At 46.0% G+C, this 18,190-nt stretch overlaps 1 protein-coding gene and 1 non-coding gene across 3 annotated transcripts in view; both read right to left on the bottom strand.

The window, feature by feature from the left end:
• The window catches only part of PABIR2 (PABIR family member 2), a 48,662-nt gene that overhangs the window by 18,770 nt on the left and 11,702 nt on the right, over positions 1 to 18,190 (bottom strand). Inside the window, exons 4-8 of one of the 2 annotated variants that reach the window (XM_063937469.1) lie at positions 7,353 to 7,396; positions 6,928 to 6,982; positions 5,395 to 5,496; positions 2,956 to 3,044; positions 366 to 427 (exon numbers count right to left, since the gene is read on the bottom strand). In XM_063937469.1, the coding sequence (XP_063793539.1) occupies positions 366 to 427; positions 2,956 to 3,044; positions 5,395 to 5,496; positions 6,928 to 6,982; positions 7,353 to 7,396 (352 nt within the window). Of the gene's footprint in view, positions 1 to 365; positions 431 to 2,955; positions 3,045 to 5,394; positions 5,497 to 6,927; positions 6,983 to 7,352; positions 7,397 to 18,190 lie in introns of both variants that reach the window. The other variant, XM_063937468.1, reaches the window with a different exon arrangement.
• Positions 191 to 331, bottom strand: LOC134953878 (small nucleolar RNA U109). The gene has a single exon (XR_010185841.1). It is a non-coding gene; the product is annotated as a small nucleolar RNA U109 (small nucleolar RNA).

Here is an 18,190-nt window from a genome sequence, read left to right as displayed (position 1 = left end):
GGTGGACTCGTCTATACCCCATGGTACTACTACGGACCCCAGCATCCTCTAGGACGAAAGAGAAACTAGTATTAGCAAAAATGAACATTTACTGTTTTATAGGTTTTTTTTTCAATTCTTCAGTAAGTGAGACATGAACTGACAGCAAGTTTCAATCCTCCTGTACAATTGTGTTGGCACAGAGTCAGGATAGTGTGGGAGTAATATACTACCACTCAGTCCGTGCTTCATAACTGGCAGCCCTGATAACTCCTCATATAATTTCTCTAGCATGATCTAGAAACACCGATGCACCATGGAGCAGGGCACAAGAGTAACATCTGGCATGCACAATTAAAACAGTCTACACTGGAATAATGGCGTACCTTTTCTCTTTATGGGACCAAATGCACTTGGACGTATACAGTTGATAGGACTCTGGCTCCTCCTGCTAAATGAGAGCGGCATAAAGTTTTATATAAATAAAACAAAAAATAATATAATTTGCCATAATATCCATTTAATCATGGACACCTATGATTTTACGCACAACTTCAAAATGAAAGAGCTATTAAATCTACAGTGGATTCTCAAATGTATTAATACATATAATCATACAAATGGTAGGAACTTAGCAGAACATTCCCTACTTGTGTGTCATCTTGAGTAACTCCACAGGCCTATACAGGAGTGTGTGCCAACTTATTTATTATCTTGTTAATTAGCGCTAAACATATCATTATGTACTCTGGAAAAACCCATGCAATCACTGACACATTTTTATAGCAGTAATATACATAAATTAGTAGCAACTACGAAAAATAGTAAATTGGTTACTTTGCCGGACTCATTCATAACTAAAGTGGAGGACGGCCCGATTACAATTCAGAACATATGACGGGAGAATTTATAGAAGCATCTTGAGAAAAATACATGATACAGAATGTTACATTTTATAACCCATGAGAAGCGGAACAACAGACTACAACAGTGAGGTGATCACTGACGGTTTACCAGTGATATTTAAATCTTTGTACTAATGTAAATAGTAGGATGTCATCATTCCAAACTTTCACAGTAATTGTAATAACTTGTCCTAAGAAAGTATGTATTACTGATATGGTGGCAGGAATTGTTATTGGTGGAAATAATATTCTATGGAATGCAGTATATTACATCACTTATGCATAACATGAGTATTGCCTCTGCTAACACAATGGCTGCCAAAATGGTGCCACCTAGACAAGCGACACAAATTCTATGTAATATGGAAGTTATACACCTGAAAGGATCCTACAATACACAGACAGTTCAGTGAAATTAACAGTGCTACTATAAAACTGGCTAAATTGTAAGCTCTGCAGGTTAGATATGTGGATAACAGTGTTTTATAGAGGGTGATAAAGATTTCTGAAAGTAGTTTTGGGGGCCCTAATCATAAGGAATTACAGGGTATATTCAATTGAAGTTGAAAACTGCCGTCTGTAGAAAAAACAGCAGTTTTCGACTTTTTTGGTCGAATCCTGATTCGACATATTCAATATTTTGCAACATTTTTCGACAAGTCAATAAATCTGACTTGTCGAAAAGCACGTGGATCAGCGGAATAGCTGCCGATCCACGTGTTAATGTCGAAAACGGGCCCAAATCTGACAGTTTTGGCCCCCTTTTCGACCATCTCCGTCCGACATCAAAATGATGTCGGACTAAGATGCGGACCTGGAGGAGGCGAGGGGGGGGGGGGGGGGGGGTGAGCCGCAGGGACAGCCGGCAGGCATACAGGGAGATCAGCGCTACAGTAGCGCTGCAGCTGGATGTCACTCACCCGCCCGACCTCACGGCAGCTTCCACCCGGCTCCAGCACGCTGCTGGAGCCGGGTGGAAGCTGCCGTGAGGTCGGACGGTTGAGTGACATCCTGCTGCTCCCCCCGTGGCTCGCCCCCCCCTCTCCTCTTCAGGGTCCCATCTAAATTTGACTTGAAAAAGTCGAATTTTAGATGGGATTGAATAGGGGTTGTCGGATCCATTCCGAGAAATACATGTCGGAATGGATCCAACTTTAATTGAATATACCCCTACATCTCTACAAATAAAAAAAGGAAGACAAAAGGTTCTGCAAGAGGAGGCTACGGAAGTACGGGAGGGACTAATTAACATAACTTGAGATACAGAGAGATTTAAAATAAATAAATAAACAAACAAACAAACAAACAACCACATCCCTTACCATGCATGGCAACCGAACCTAAGCTGGATTCACACAATCAAACCTCATTGATTGTGGCGGGCAACACGTACTGCAGATTTTCATACAGAAATATTCAGCATGCGCAATAGAAGTCTGAAGGCACCTTGGCACAAGCCGCTGGAGAAGGTACGCAGTGAAACAGGCAACACCAGAGAGGGTGATATAGTAATAAAGCGCATTGGACACAAAAAGACATTGGGGGTGATTCAGACCTGATCGTAGATGTGCTAAATTTAGCACATCTACGATCAGTTTCTCTGACATGCAGGGGGACGTCCAGCACAGTGACGTCACGCAGCTGCCGCGGCCTGCCACCGCAACGGTCCGTACACACCTGCGTCGCGACCGGCTCTGCCTGTCAATCAGGTAGAGGCGATCGCACCAGTGACATGCTTTTGAATCTCACTGGATGCGCAAGCGCAGTACGTCCGCTGGGCGTGTGCACTAGGCAAAGGGCTTCAGACTGCGATCGTTGCAATGATCGGATCTGAATTAGGCCCATTGTCAACATGTTGACAACGTACTACACCCATTGTGATCCCTCTTGTCCAACATCTCAGCCTGTGTTTGGTTACCATGCTCGCCTCTGTAAAAAAGGAAAGATATAGTGGAGATGCCTTTTAAGCCCAACTCCACCAAGCTATTACTCCTTACAAGGGGTAGAAATTCACATTAACGAAATCCACATCTCCCTGTACTGTTTCACCAAGCAAATCTATTATACTTACGTAGTGAAGCGCCGTGTAGGGCTTGGGATAGGACTTGGAGGCAAGCCATTACTACTGACAAACATCTGTAGAGATGGTGAAAAGCACTGCTGTGGGTGGCAAGGAGAAACATAAGAGATGATATGTGCTGTACAAAAATTACCATATAAGACGGTCACAATTCCCATCTCCTCAAATATCTCCTGAGAGGTGTCCTATGGAACAGACTTGGTGCTTTGTAGTTGTGAAGAATGCGCAATGCAGAAATGAATAGGAACCCAGTATTTTTAGTATTACTCTAGGACAGCGGTCGCCAACCCGTCATGTAGCTCGCCGCTATAATCAGCGTAGCTCGCCCGGCATATTAACATGGAAGAGGACTCGAGGAGTGTGCGCATGCGTGGCTTTGCACGGCCAAACACTGGAGAGCTGACGGCGCCATTACAGTACCTCCTCCACCCCTGAGCAGCCGCACGGAGCCCGCACCCCACCCATTTACTCTGGGTTAGTCCCCTGTGATAATACATGGCTTCTGTGTGATGTGTGTATGAGGTGACAGCCGCAATAATCAGCACAAATGTACATGTATATTACCGATGAAGCATAATGTGGCCGTGCCACAACCTCATTATGCTCCATCAGTAATATACATCTGCATTGTGCCGATTATTGCTGCTATCACCACACCAAATAAACGGACAGTCAAATTATGCTCCAATATGCTCCATCAGTATACACATGCATTGTGATGATTTTTGCAGCCATCACCACACTTAAAGTGAGGTGATGGCTGCAAAAATCAGCACAATGCATGTGTATACTGATGGAGCATATTGGAGCATAATTTGACTGTCAGTTTATTTGGCTCTAACTAGGTATGGTGATAGCAGCAATAAATCAGCACAATGCAGGCGTATATTACTGATGGAGCATATTGGAGCACAATGTAACTTTACAGTTTGTGTTGGCTCTAAATAGGTGCGGCTGTGCGCGGGAGAGCTGATGGCGCCAATACCTCCATCTTTGCCCCTGAGCAGCTGCATGGAGTGTGACGGAGCCCGCACCCAACGCTATACGGACCCTCCAAACGGGCGTGATAGCAGCATTTAGTCTGGGTTAGTCTCAGCAGTGATATTACAAGACTTCTGTGTGCATGAAACCCCTGGCAATGAGCACAAGATCCCTGACAACGAGCAGGTAATTTAAAATGAATTAGAAGCCTTACTGTCGGGCATAATGTGTAATGGGTATTACGGTGTGTGGCATAATGTATCACAGGCATTGCAGTAGATGGCATAATGTGTCAGGCATTACAGTGTGTGGCATAATGTATCACGGGCATTGTGGTGTGTGGCATAATGTATCACGGGCATTACGGGGTGTAGAATAATGTGTCAGGGGCATTGCGGTGTGTGGAATAATGTGTCAGGGGCATAGCGGTGTGTGAAATAATGTGTCAGGGGCATTGCGGTTTGTGAAATAATGTGCCAGCGGCACTGCTGTGTGTGGCATAATGTGTAACGGGCATTACGGTGTGTGGCATAATGTGTAAGAGGCATTACTATAAGGAGAAAAAACAACAAATAACATTAGGGGCATGATTTAGGTTTTTTTTCCTTGTGGTGGTCAATGTCTGGGCAAGCAGGTTGCAAAACTGCGGTATAAGGTAGTAATTTCCTGCAATAACATGGCCCTTGCAGTGAGGACACACCCTCTTTTTGGAGCGTGCGCGCTGCTAATTCTTTACTTTTAATATAGCAATGGGAGGGGTGCCAGAAACTGTTTTTTGCAGAAGAGTGCAAAATTCATAGCTACGCCACTGGCCACGAGTCCAGTCTTAACACTGAGAGAGCGCCAGCAACCATTTAAGTACAGCATTTTTTTTTCAAAAACTTTGGTAGCTCCTCAGGAGATTTAATTTTTCTCGAGTAGCTCACACCCCAATTAAGGTTGGAGACCACTGCTCTAGGAGTACTACGCCACTACTTAGCCTGCACTTAAAGTCTGGAAGCCATGGCACCAGCCTCATAATTATATTCCATATTCAAAGGGGGGTACTCTAGGAAGATAAAGGAACACACTGATAAGGTCCCAACATGCACAACAGTGTGTCAAGATTTAGGGGGACATTTACGAAGCAGTAATAAGAGCAGAGAAGTGAGCCAGCGGAGAAGTTGCCCCATCAACCAATCAGCAGCTCTGCATAATTTTATAGTATGCAAATTATAGATGTTACTTCAGTGCTGATTGGTTGCCATGGGCAACTTCTCCACTAGCTCACTTCTCTGCTCTTATCACTGCTTAGTAAATGTCCCCCTAACTCCGCTAAAAACCACATGACATCAGGCTGCCAATGACAAGCCTGCATAACAAGAGATGTATCTGCAAAGACTAAAGGAGTAGAAAGGTGGAAAAATGGGAGGTTTTATCACAGGGCTAGAACTCCTATATATAGTTTACCTTCCCTATTCCTCTGGTAGGTGAGGGAGCTGGCGACACTGGGGCAAAATCAATACGTTTTGGTGAAGACGATTTCTCCGATTTGTCAAAATCATTATCACTCTGTAAAACAAAGAGACACAATGAAAACAGAAAATAGAAAAAGGCAAGGCTTCAGGGGGAGATGTACTAAGCAGTGAAAACAGTGGCGAAATGAGCCAGTGGAGGAGATGCCCATACCAACCAATCAGCATTGACGTAATATTTATAATTTGCATACTATAAAAGTATGCAAAGCAGCTGATTGGTTGCCATGGACAGCTTCTCCACTTTTATCACTGCTTAGTACATCTCCCTTAAGGGCCGAACACACAGGGAGATTTCTCCTAGAGATTTGTGCTGAGCGATCTAGCACAGAACGCTCAGCACACATCTCTCCCCCGCTCAGCACACAGCGCAAAGTGTGCTGAGCAAGAGGGGGCGGGGACGCTCATTTCACCCATCGGTGAAATGAGCTAACTGACTAAATTGTCAATCTAGTACCGGCGATAGCGACGCGCGGGGCCACGCATCGCTATGGGGCATACACACGGACAGATCCTTGCTTCATTTCTAAGCAATCTAGTCAGATTGCTTAGAAATTAAGCACAGATCTCTCCGTGGGTGTAGTATGGCTGACCGGCGGTCTCCTGACCGCCGGTCAGCTTACCGACGCCGGGATCCCGGCAGCATACCGACGCCGGGATCCTGGCGGGGAGGGGCGAGTGGACACCCACGAGTGGAAATAGTCCCTGTTGGTCGGCATGCCGACCACCGGGAAAGTGAGCCGTCGGGCTCGTGGAGGAGGTCATGTGACTGTCGGTCAGCTGACCGGCGGTCACATGAATACCACCCCTCTCCGTCTATACCCCCCTTTAGTCTTTAACAATAATCAAGATATTTCCTATCATTCATGCAGCTTGATTCAATAATGAGAACTGTTTAGTGATGTGTAGAGCTCATGGGGCACAGAGTTTGACCGATGTAAATCTGAAGCATACACTCGGCCACACATTGCAACTGCACATCACTTAGTCCTGATCAATTCCCCAAATAGTGTATTTTCTTGTAAAAAGGACATCAGCGTGAAACATTAATTACTTTTGAACAATGCTTCACCTAATCTCCTCCCACCGAGAAAAAAAACAAACAAAGGACAATGTTCTACTATGATATGGATACACATGACAGCGTTGCGTCAGCCAGCAGCGACTTAGGCTGATTCCTATTGGCTGCTACGCCAGATTATTATTGGCTGCTGCTAGACTTACAAGGCAATCGATCGGTCTAGTGTTGGCTTTGGCCACTCCTGCTATAAGGAACAGCTGAATGATGCACATAAACATTAGCTGTGACTAGGTTATATTTATCCCCACAGGTCTGCCAGGGAGTTTCAGAATGAAGCTAAAATACTGCAATTTTATTAAATGACTGCAATCCAATGGGCAGTTTACTATGAAAACTAGTTACTGATATATAGAATTTTTTACATATTCAAAATAATTAGTATCTTACCAGGCTAAAGTTCTCTTCCCAGGACAGGCTCATCTGCATAGCAGCCTGGATCTCTCTAAATAAATCACAAAACGCAAGTAAAAAAAAACACTAAGTAGAAACACTAATAAACATTTAAACATAGGTAGTAATAATAATTTTATTTATATAGCGCGCTTTCTCCAACAGGACTCAAGGTGCTTAGGTGAACCAAATGACATACAAACTATTTCCCAGCCTTCAATAATTTGGAATAATTGCACTAGCCATTATTATTTTATCATCCCATGGATGCTACTACAGCTCCTATAAGATTTATAACTACCTTTAAATATTTTTCTATGCTATATTTCTAGAAAATGAACACACAGAAGAGTCAAACGTATAAATCCAGTATATCATCATTCAAGGGCGGTGAGGGACACAAACATACGGAAGACACTCACCGCTCACGTGCGGTTTCACGATCTATCAAGTCCACTCCTTCCTCCTGTAAAAACATAAATGAGGATGAGGAGTTAGAAAACACCGTCATATAAGGCATCAGTATCTGCTAACATGGCTGGAACGCAAGGCCTTTAGGGAAAGATTTACATGACATACAAATTAGACTTAAAATGTAAGTATGCAGATAACATGTCTCATATACTGTAGAGATAAATACAAAACAAAACACAATGAGATATTTTCTCCCCTACCCTTGTAGAAATTAAAACAAAAAGTGAGTGGCCTACAGAAAGTAAACACAAAGACAATAGAAAAGGTAATTAAAGAGTTTCTATAAAAAAAACAAAATGTGCCAGGAGCAATGTTTTTTTTACATTACATTACACCCTCATTGCATACATATGCCACATGCAAAGACAATGCAGCAGGAGAGGCGTGAGGTTATACATTTTAAAGCAACTAAAGGGGGTATTCAATTAATGCCGATTTTTTCGACAAGTCGAAAAAAAACGTCCCTTTTGCCGTTTTTAGTGCAAATTTGGATTCGCACTATTCAATTACAGTGCCGTTTTTTCAACTTTCAAAAAACACATAGACTGGCGAATCCACTGTCGATCCACGTGTTTTGCCGAATTTACAGGGGGATTCCGATGGTTTTCGGGTACATTTTTGCCCATGCCAATTCGACCAAAAAAAAAAGTGAAATGGCATGGGCGAAATTGTAACCAAAAACGGGTGAAAACGCCCACAAATGAATACGGTGGGTCGAATTAGTGGCGTTTTTTCATCTAGCTGAAAAAAAAAAAAGATTTTACTCACCGGTAAATCTATTTCTCGTAGTCCGTAGTGGATGCTGGGGACTCCGTAAGGACCATGGGGAATAGACGGGCTCCGCAGGAGACTGGGCACTCTAAGAAAGATTTAGTACTACTGGTGTGCACTGGTTCCTCCCTCTATGCCCCTCCTCCAGACCTCAGTTAAAGAAACTGTGCCCGGAAGAGCTGACATTACAAGGAAAGGATTTTGGAATCCAGGGTAAGACTCATACCAACCACACCAATCACACCGTATAATTTGTGATAACATACCCAGTCAACAGTATGAACAACAACAGAGCATCAGACAAACCTGATGCAATCATAACATAACCCTTATTTAAGCAATAACTATATACAAGTATTGCAGAAGAAGTCCGCACTTGGGACGGGCGCCCAGCATCCACTACGGACTACGAGAAATAGATTTACCGGTGAGTAAAATCTTATTTTCTCTAACGTCCTAGTGGATGCAAAAGTGTTTGAACCCGACCAAGTAGCTGCTCGGCAAAGCTGTAATGCCGAGACCCCTCGGGCAGCTGCCCAAGAAGAGCCCACCTTCCTTGTGGAATGGGCTTTTACTGATTTTGGAGGCGGCAAGCCAGCCGCAGAATGAGCCTGCTGAATCGTGTTACAGATCCAGCGAGCAATAGTCTGCTTTGAAGCAGGAGCACCCAGCTTGTTGGATGCATACAGGATAAACAGCGAGTCAGTTTTCCTGACTCCAGCCGTTCTGGCTACACAAATCTTCAAAGCTCCGACTACATCTAGTAACTTGGAATCCTCCAAGTCACGAGTAGCCGCAGGCACCACAATAGGTTGGTTCAAATTAAAAGATGACACCACCTTTGGCAGAAATCGCGGACGAGTCCGTAATTCTGGCCTGTCCATATGGAAAACCAGATAGGGGCTTTTACATGACAAAGCCGCCAATTCTGACACACGCCTAGCCGAAGCTAAGGCCAATAGCATGACCACTTTCCACGTGAGATATTTTAACTCCACGGTCTTAAGTGGCTCAAACCAGTGAGATTTCAGGAAACTCAACACCACGTTAAGATCCCAAGGTGCCACTGGTGGCACAAAAGGGGGCTGAATATGCAGCACTCCCTTTACAAACGTCTGAACTTCAGGTAGAGAAGCCAATTTTTTTTTTTTTTTTTAAAGAAAATGGATAGGGCCGAAATCTGGACCTTAATGGACCCCAATTTTAGGCCCAAAGTCACTCCCGACTGTAGGAAGTGAAGGAAACGGCCCAGCTGGAATTCCTCTGTAGAGGCATTCCTGGCCTCACACCAAGCAAAATATTTTCGCCGTATACGGTGATAATGTTTAGCCGTCACGTCCTTCCTAGCCTTTATCAGCGTAGGAATAACCTCATCCGGAATCCCTTTTTTTTTTTTTTTTTACTAGGATCCGGCGTTCGACCGCCATGCCGTCAAACGCAGCTGCGGTAAGTCTTGGAACAGACAAGGTCCCTGCTGCAACAGATCCTGCCCTAGAGGCAGAGGCCATGGGTCCTCTGTGAGCATTTCTTGCAGCTCTGGATACCAAGTCCTTCTTGGCCAATCCGGAACAATGAGTATTGTTCTCACTCCTCTTTTCCTTATGATTCTCAGCACCTTGGGTAAGAGAGGAAGAGGAGGAAACACATAAACCGACTGGAACATCCACGGTGTCACCAGTGCGTCTACAGCTATCGCCTGAGAGTCTCTTGACCTGGCGCAATACCTCTGTAGCTTTTTGTTGAGGCGGGATGCCATCATGTCCACCTGTGGCAGTTCGCACCGACCTACAATCTGCACGAAGACTTATTGATGAAGTCCCCCCTCTCGCGGGTGGAGGTCGTGCCTGCTGAGGAAGTCTGCTTCCCAGTTGTCCACTCCTGGAATGAACACTGCTGACAGTGCTCGTACGTGATTCTCCGCCCATCGAAGAATTCTGGTGGCTTCCGCCATCGCCACCCTGCTCCTTGTGCCGCCTTGGCGGTTTACATGAGCCACTGCGGTGATGTTGTCTAATTGAATCAGCACCGATTGGTTGCGAAGCAGGGTCTCCGCTTGACTTAGGGCGTTGTATATGGCCCTTAGTTCCAGGATATTGATGTGAAGGCAAGTCTCCTGACTTGACCACAGCCCTTGGAAACTTTTTCCCCGAGTGACTGCCCCCCACCCTCGGAGGCTTGCATCCGTGGTCACCAGGACCCAGTCCTGAATGCCGAACCTGCGGCCCTCGAGAAGGTGAGTACTCTGCAGCCACCACAGGAGAGACACCCTGGCCCCGGGGGATAGGGTGATTAACCGATGCATCTAAAGATGTGATCCGGACCACTTTATCCAGTAAGTCCCATTAGAAGGTCCTCTCATGGAACCTGCCGAAAGGAATGGCCTCGTATGATGCCACCATCCTTCCCAGGACTCGAGTGCAGTGATGCACTGACACCTGTTTTGGTTTTAATAGATTCCTGACCAGTGTCACGAGCTCCTGAGCTCTCTCTATCGGGAGATAAACCCTTTTCTGGTCTGTGTCTAGGATAATGCCTAGGAGAGGCAGATGAGCTGTAGGAACCAACTGCGACTTTGGAATATATAGAATCCAGCCGTGTTGCCGTTACACTTCCAGAGAAAGTGATATGCTGTTCAGCCACTGCTCTCTTGATCTCGCTTTTATGAGGAGATCGTCCAAGTACGTGATAATAGTGACACCTTGCTTCCGCAGGAGCACCAACATTTCCTCTGAAATTGGTAATGACAATCCCGTACCGCAATTCTGAGGTACGCCTGATGAGGTGGATAAATGGGGACATGAAGGTATGCCTACTTTATGTCCCGAGTCACTATAAAATCTCCCCCTTTCAGGTTTGTAACGACCGCTCTTAGCGATTCCATCTTGAACTTGAACCTTTTCAGGTATATGTTCAGGGATTTTAAATTCAATATGGGTCTGACCGAACCGTCTGGTTTCGGGACTACCACATGGTCGAATAATAACCCCCTCCTTGTCGAAGGAGGGGAACCTTGACCACCACCTGTTGAAGATACAATTTGTGAATTGCAGTTAACCCTGTTTCCCTCTCGTGGGGGGAAGCTGGCAGGGCCGTCAGTGAGGAGGCCTCTTCTCAAAGTCCAGCTTGTATCCCTGAGACACAATATCTATTGCCCAGGGATCTAACAGGGAGTGAACCCACTTGTTGCAGAACTTACGAAAGCGTGCCCCCACCGGGCCTAGCTCCGTCTGTGGAGCCCCAGCGACATGCGGTGGATTTTCATAGAGGCCGGGGAGGACTTCTGTTCCTGGGAACTAGCTGTGTTGTGCAGCTTCTTTCCTCTGGCAAGAAAGGACGCACCTCGGACTTTCTTGTTTCTTTGTTCGAAAAGTTGCATTTGATAATGACGTGCTTTCCTAGGCTGTGCAGGAATATAAGGCAAAATATCAGAATTACCAGCTATAGCCGTGGAGACCAGGTCCGAGAACCCTTCTCCACACAATCCTCAGCCTTCCATATGCCACTTAAGTTGGCATCATCTGTCCATTGCATATTCTACAGGACACGTCAAGCAGAAATCGACATAGCTTTGACTCTAGGACCCAGTATACTCATGTCTCTTTGGGCATGTTTGATTTTTTATATATATATATATATATATATATATATATATATATATATATATATATATATATATATATATATATATATATAGAATTTACTTACCGATAATTCTATTTCTCGGAGTCCGTAGTGGATGCTGGGGTTCCTGAAAGGACCATGGGGAATAGCGGCTCCGCAGGAGACAGGGCACAAAAAAGTAAAGCTTTACTAGGTCAGGTGGTGTGCACTGGCTCCTCCCCCTATGACCCTCCTCCAGACTCCAGTTAGGTACTGTGCCCGGACGAGCATACACAATAAGGGAGGCATTTTGAATCCCGGGTAAGACTCATACCAGCCACACCAATCACACCGTACAACTTGTGATCTAAACCCAGTTAACAGTATGATAACAGAAAGGGCCTCTTAAAGATGGCTCCTTAACAATAACCCGAATTAGTTAACAATAACTATGTACAAGTATTGCAGATAATCCGCACTTGGGATGGGCGCCCAGCATCCACTACGGACTCCGAGAAATAGAATTATCGGTAAGTAAATTCTTATTTTCTCTATCGTCCTAAGTGGATGCTGGGGTTCCTGAAAGGACCATGGGGATTATACCAAAGCTCCCAAACGGGCGGGAGAGTGCGGATGACTCTGCAGCACCGAATGAGAGAACTCCAGGTCCTCCTTTGCCAGGGTATCAAATTTGTAAAATTTTACAAACGTGTTCTCCCCCGACCACGTAGCTGCTCGGCAGAGTTGTAATGCCGAGACCCCTCGGGCAGCCGCCCAAGATGAGCCCACCTTCCTTGTGGAGTGGGCTTTTACAGTTTTAGGCTGTGGCAGGCCTGCCACAGAATGTGCAAGTTGAATTGTGTTACAAATCCAACGAGCAATCGACTGCTTAGAAGCAGGTGCGCCCAACTTGTTGGGTGCATACAATATAAACAGCGAGTCAGATTTTCTGACTCCAGCCGTCCTTGAAATGTATATTTTTAAGGCTCTGACAACGTCCAACAACTTGGAGTCCTCCAAGTCGCTAGTGGCCGCAGGCACCACAATAGGTTGGTTCAGATGAAATGCTGATACCACTTTAGGGAGAAAATGCGGACGAGTCCGCAGTTCTGCCCTATCCGAATGGAAGATTAGATAAGGACTTTTATAAGATAAAGCCGCCAATTCAGATACTCTCCTGGCAGAGGCCAGGGCTAGTAACATAGTCACTTTCAATGTGAGATATTTCAAATCCACCTTTTTCAATGGTTCAAACCAATGGGATTTGAGGAAATCTAAAACTACATTTAGATCCCACGGTGCCACCGGAGGCACCACAGGAGGCTGTATATGCAGTACTCCCTTGACAAAAGTCTGGACCTCAGGGACAGAGGCCAATTCTTTTTGGAAGAATATTGACAGGGCCGAAATTTGAACCTTAATGGATCCCAATTTGAGACCCATAGATAATCCTGATTGCAGGAAATGTAGGAAACGACCCAGTTGGAATTCCTCCGTCGGAACACTCCGATCCTCGCACCACGCTACATATTTTCGCCAAATGCGGTGATAATGTTTCACGGTGACTTCCTTCCGTGCCTTAATCAAGGTAGGAATGACTTCTTCTGGAATGCCTTTCCCTTTTAGGATCTGGCGTTCAACCGCCATGCCGTCAAACGCAGCCGCGGTAAGTCTTGAAAAAGACAGGGACCCTGCTGTAGCAGGTCCCTTCTCAGAGGTAGAGGCCACGGTTCGTCCGTGAGCATCTCTTGAAGTTCCGGATACCAAGTCCTTCTCGGCCAATCCGGAACCACTAGTATTGTTCTTACTCTTCTTTGCCGTATGATCTTCAATACCTTTGGTATGAGCGGCAGAGGAGGAAACACATACACTGACTGGTACACCCAAAGAGTTACCAGTGCGTCCACAGCTATTGCCTGTGGATCTCTTGACCTGGCGCAATATTTGTCCAGTTTCTTGTTGAGGCGAGACGCCATCATGTCTACAATTGGTCTTTCCCAACGGTCTATTAACATGTTGAAGACTTCTGGATGTAGACCCCACTCTCCCGGATGAAGATCGTGTCTGCTGAGGAAGTCTGCTTCCCAGTTGTCCACGCCCGGGATGAACACTGCTGACAGTGCTATCACGTGATTCTCCGCCCAGCGAAGAATCTTGGCAGCTTCTGCCATTGCACTCCTGCTTCTTGTGCCGCCCTGCCTGTTTACATGGGCGACCGCCGTGATGTTGTCCGACTGAATCAACACCGGCTTTCCTTGCAGGAGAAGTTCCGCCTGGCTTAGAGCATTGTAGATTGCTCTTAGTTCCAGAATGTTTATGTGAAGAGACTTTTCCAGACTCGTCCATACTCCCTGGAAGTTTCTTCCTTGTGTGACTGCTCCCCAGCCTCTCAGGCTGGCGTCCGTGGTCACCAGGATCCAATCCTGAATGCCGAATCTGCGGCCTTCTAATAGGTGAGCCTTCTGCAACCACCACAGAAGTGACACCCTTGTCTTTGGTGACAGGGTTATTCGCAGGTGCATCTGCAGATGCGACCCTGACCATTTGTCCAACAGATCCCTTTGGAATATTCTTGCATGGAATCTGCCGAATGGAATTGCTTCGTAAGAAGCCACCATTTTTCCCAGGACTCTTGTGCATTGATGTACTGACACTTTTCCTGGTTTTAGGAGGTTCCTGACCAGATCGGATAACTCCTTGGCTTTTTCCTCTGGAAGGAAAACCTTTTTCTGAACCGTGTCCAGAATCATTCCTAGGAACAGCAGACGAGTTGTCGGGATTAAATGGGATTTTGGAATATTCAGAATCCACCCGTGTTGTCTTAGCACCTCTTGAGATAGTGCTAAAGCTGTCTCCAGCTGTTCTCTGGACCTTGCCCTTATTAGGAGATCGTCCAAGTATGGGATAACTAATACGCCTTTTCTTCGAAGAAGAATCATCATCTCGGCCATTACCTTGGTAAAGACCCGAGGCGCCGTGGACAATCCGAACGGCAGCGTCTGAAACTGATAGTGACAGTTTTGAACAATGAACCTGAGGTACCCCTGGTGTGCGGGGTAAATCGGAACGTGTAGATACGCATCCTTGATGTCCAAGGATACCATAAAGTCCCCTTCTTCCAGGTTCGCTATCACTGCTCTGAGTGACTCCATCTTGAACTTGAACTTTTTTATGTAGAGGTTCAAGGACTTCAGATTTAGAATAGGCCTTACCGAGCCATCCGGCTTCGGTACCACAAATAGAGTGGAATAATACCCCTTTCCTTGTTGTAATAGGGGTACTTTGACTATCACCTGCTGAGCGTACAGCTTGTGAATGGCTTCCAACACCCTCTCCCTTTCGGAAGAGACGGTTGGTAAGGCAGACTTCAGGAAACGATGAGGAGGATCCGTCTCTAATTCCAACCTGTACCCCTGAGATATTATCTGCAGGATCCAGGGGTCTACCTGCGAGTGAGCCCACTGCGCGCTGTAATTTTTGAGACGGCCCCCCACTGTCCCCGAGTCCGCTTGAGAGGCCCCAGCGTCATGCTGAGGTTTTTGCAGGAGCCGGGGAGGGCTTCTGTTCCTGGGAAGGAGCTGCCTGTTGGTGTCTCTTCCCTCTTCCTCTGCCTCGTGGCAGGTACGACAAGCCCTTTGCTCTCTTATTTTTGTAGGAGCGAAAAGGCTGCGGTTGAAAGGTCGGTGCCTTTCTCTGTTGGGGAGTGACTTGAGGTAAAAAAGTGGATTTCCCGGCAGTAGCCGTGGCCACCAAGTCTGATAGACCAACTCCAAATAACTCCTCCCCTTTATACGGCAAAACCTCCATGTGACGTTTTGAATCCGCATCGCCTGTCCACTGTCGTGTCCATAAGGCTCTTCTGGCTGAAATGGACATAGCACTCACCCGAGATGCCAGTGTGCAAATATCCCTCTGTGCATCACGCATATAGATAAATGCATCCTTTATTTGTTCTAACGACAGTAAAACATTGTCCCTATCTAGGGTATCAATATTTTCAATCAGGGATTCTGACCAAACTACTCCAGCACTGCACATCCAGGCAGTTGCTATAGCTGGTCGTAGTATAACACCTGCATGTGTGTATATATTCTTTTGAATAACTTCCATCTTTCTATCTGATGGATCCTTAAGTGCGGCCGTCTCAGGAGAGGGTAACGCCACTTGTTTGGATAAGCGTGTGAGCGCCTTGTCCACCTTAGGGGGTGTTTCCCAGCGCGCCCTAACCTCTGGCGGGAAAGGGTATAATGCCAATAATTTTTTTGAAATTATCAACTTTTTATCAGGAGCAACCCACGCTTCATCACACACGTCATTTAATTCTTCTGATTCAGGAAAAACTGTTTGTAGTTTTTTCACACCATACATAATACCCTGTTTTACGGTATCTGTAGTATCAGCTAAATGTAACGTCTCCTTCATTGCCAAAATCATATAACGTGTGGCCCTACTGGAAAATACGTTTGAATTTCTACCGTCGTCACTGGAATCAGTGCCCGTGTCTGGGTCTGTGTCGACCGACTGAGGCAAAGGGCGTTTTACAGCCCCTGACGGTGTTTGAGGCGCCTGGACAGGCATTAATTGATTGTCCGGCCGCCTCATGTCCTCAACTGACTGTTTAAGGGAAGATAAACCATCACGTAATTCCACAAATAAAGGCATCCATTCTGGTGTCGACCCCCTGGGGGGTGACATCTGCATATTTGGCAATTGCTCCGCCTCCACACCAATATCGTCCTCATACATGTCGACACCACGTACCGACACACACCGCAAACTCACAGGGAATGCTCTAATGAAGACAGGACCCACTAGCCCTTTTGGGGAGACAGAGGGAGAGTCTGCCAGCACACACCACAAAGCGCTATATATACAAGGGATATCCTTATATTAAGTGCTCCCTTATAGCTGCTTTAATATATATATATATAGCCATTAATGTGCCCCCCCTCTCTGTTTTACCCTGTTTCTGTAGTGCAGTGCAGGGGAGAGACCTGGGAGCCGTTCTGACCAGCGGAGCTGTGACAGAAAATGGCGCCGTGTGCTGAGGAGATAGGCCCCGCCCCTTTTTCGGCGGGTTCTTCTCCCGCTATTTTTCCAGTCAGGCAGGGGTTAAATATCTCCATATAGCCCCTATGGGCTATATGTGAGGTATTTTTAGCCTTGTATAAGGTTTATATTTGCCTCTCAGAGCGCCCCCCCCCAGCGCTCTGCACCCTCAGTGACTGCCCAGTGAAGTGTGCTGAGAGGAAAATGGCGCACAGCTGCAGTGCTGTGCGCTACCTTATGAAGACTGAGGAGTCTTCAGCCGCCGGTTTCCGGACCTCTTCACGCTTCAGCATCTGCAAGGGGGTCGGCGGCGCGGCTCCGGGACCGGACTCCACGGCTGGGCCTGTGTTCGATCCCTCTGGAGCTAATGGTGTCCAGTAGCCAAGCAGCAAATCCACTCTGCATGCAGGTGAGTTTACTACTTTCCCCCTAAGTCCCACGTTGCAGTGATCCTGTTGCCAGCAGGACTCACTGTAAAGAAAAAAACCTAAACTAAACTTTCTCTAAGCAGCTCTTTAGGAGAGCCACCTAGATTGCACCCTTCTCGTTCGGGCACAAAATCTAACTGGAGTCTGGAGGAGGGTCATAGGGGGAGGAGCCAGTGCACACCACCTGACCTAGTAAAGCTTTACTTTTTTGTGCCCTGTCTCCTGCGGAGCCGCTATTCCCCATGGTCCTTTCAGGAACCCCAGCATCCACTTAGGACGATAGAGAAATATATATATATATATATCTCTTAAGACAGCATCTTTAATATATACATATCTCTCTCTCTCTGTGTATATATATATATATATATATATATATATATATATATATATATATATATATATATATATATATAATACTAGGGTCTCAATTTCTGCTGATAAGGTACCTGTCCACGCCGCCCCAGCGCTATAAACCCATGCCGACACAATCGCCGGTCTGAGTAGTGTACCAGAATGTGCACGCTATCTGCAGGATCCCTGAGAATAGCTAGGGCTACCTTCTGGGCAAACGTGACACCCTAGGGGAAGATTCCCATCACATCCTGGCCCTAGTGGGGAAAGGATACTGCCTGAGAATTCTTTGTGGGAAGCTGCAGTTTCTTGTCTGGAGATTCCCGCTATTTTTCCTCATGAGAGGAGGGAAATTTACCTCAGCTTTCTTCCCCTTAAACATGTGTACCCTTGTGTCAGGGACAAATGAGTCATCAGTGATATGCAAATCATCTTTTATTACAATAATCATATATTGAATACTTTTCTGCCATTTTGGCTGTAACTTTGCATTATCGTAGTCGACACTGGAGTCAAACTCTGTGTCGATATCAGTGTTTATTATCTTGGATAGTGAGCATTGTGAGACTCTGAAGGTCTCTGCG

The sequence above is a fragment of the Pseudophryne corroboree genome, chromosome 8 (assembly GCF_028390025.1).
Source record: "Pseudophryne corroboree isolate aPseCor3 chromosome 8, aPseCor3.hap2, whole genome shotgun sequence".
NCBI classification, from domain to species: domain Eukaryota; kingdom Metazoa; phylum Chordata; class Amphibia; order Anura; family Myobatrachidae; genus Pseudophryne; species Pseudophryne corroboree.
Note: the sequence above shows the minus strand (reverse complement) of the source record. Positions and strands in the feature narration are given on the sequence as shown.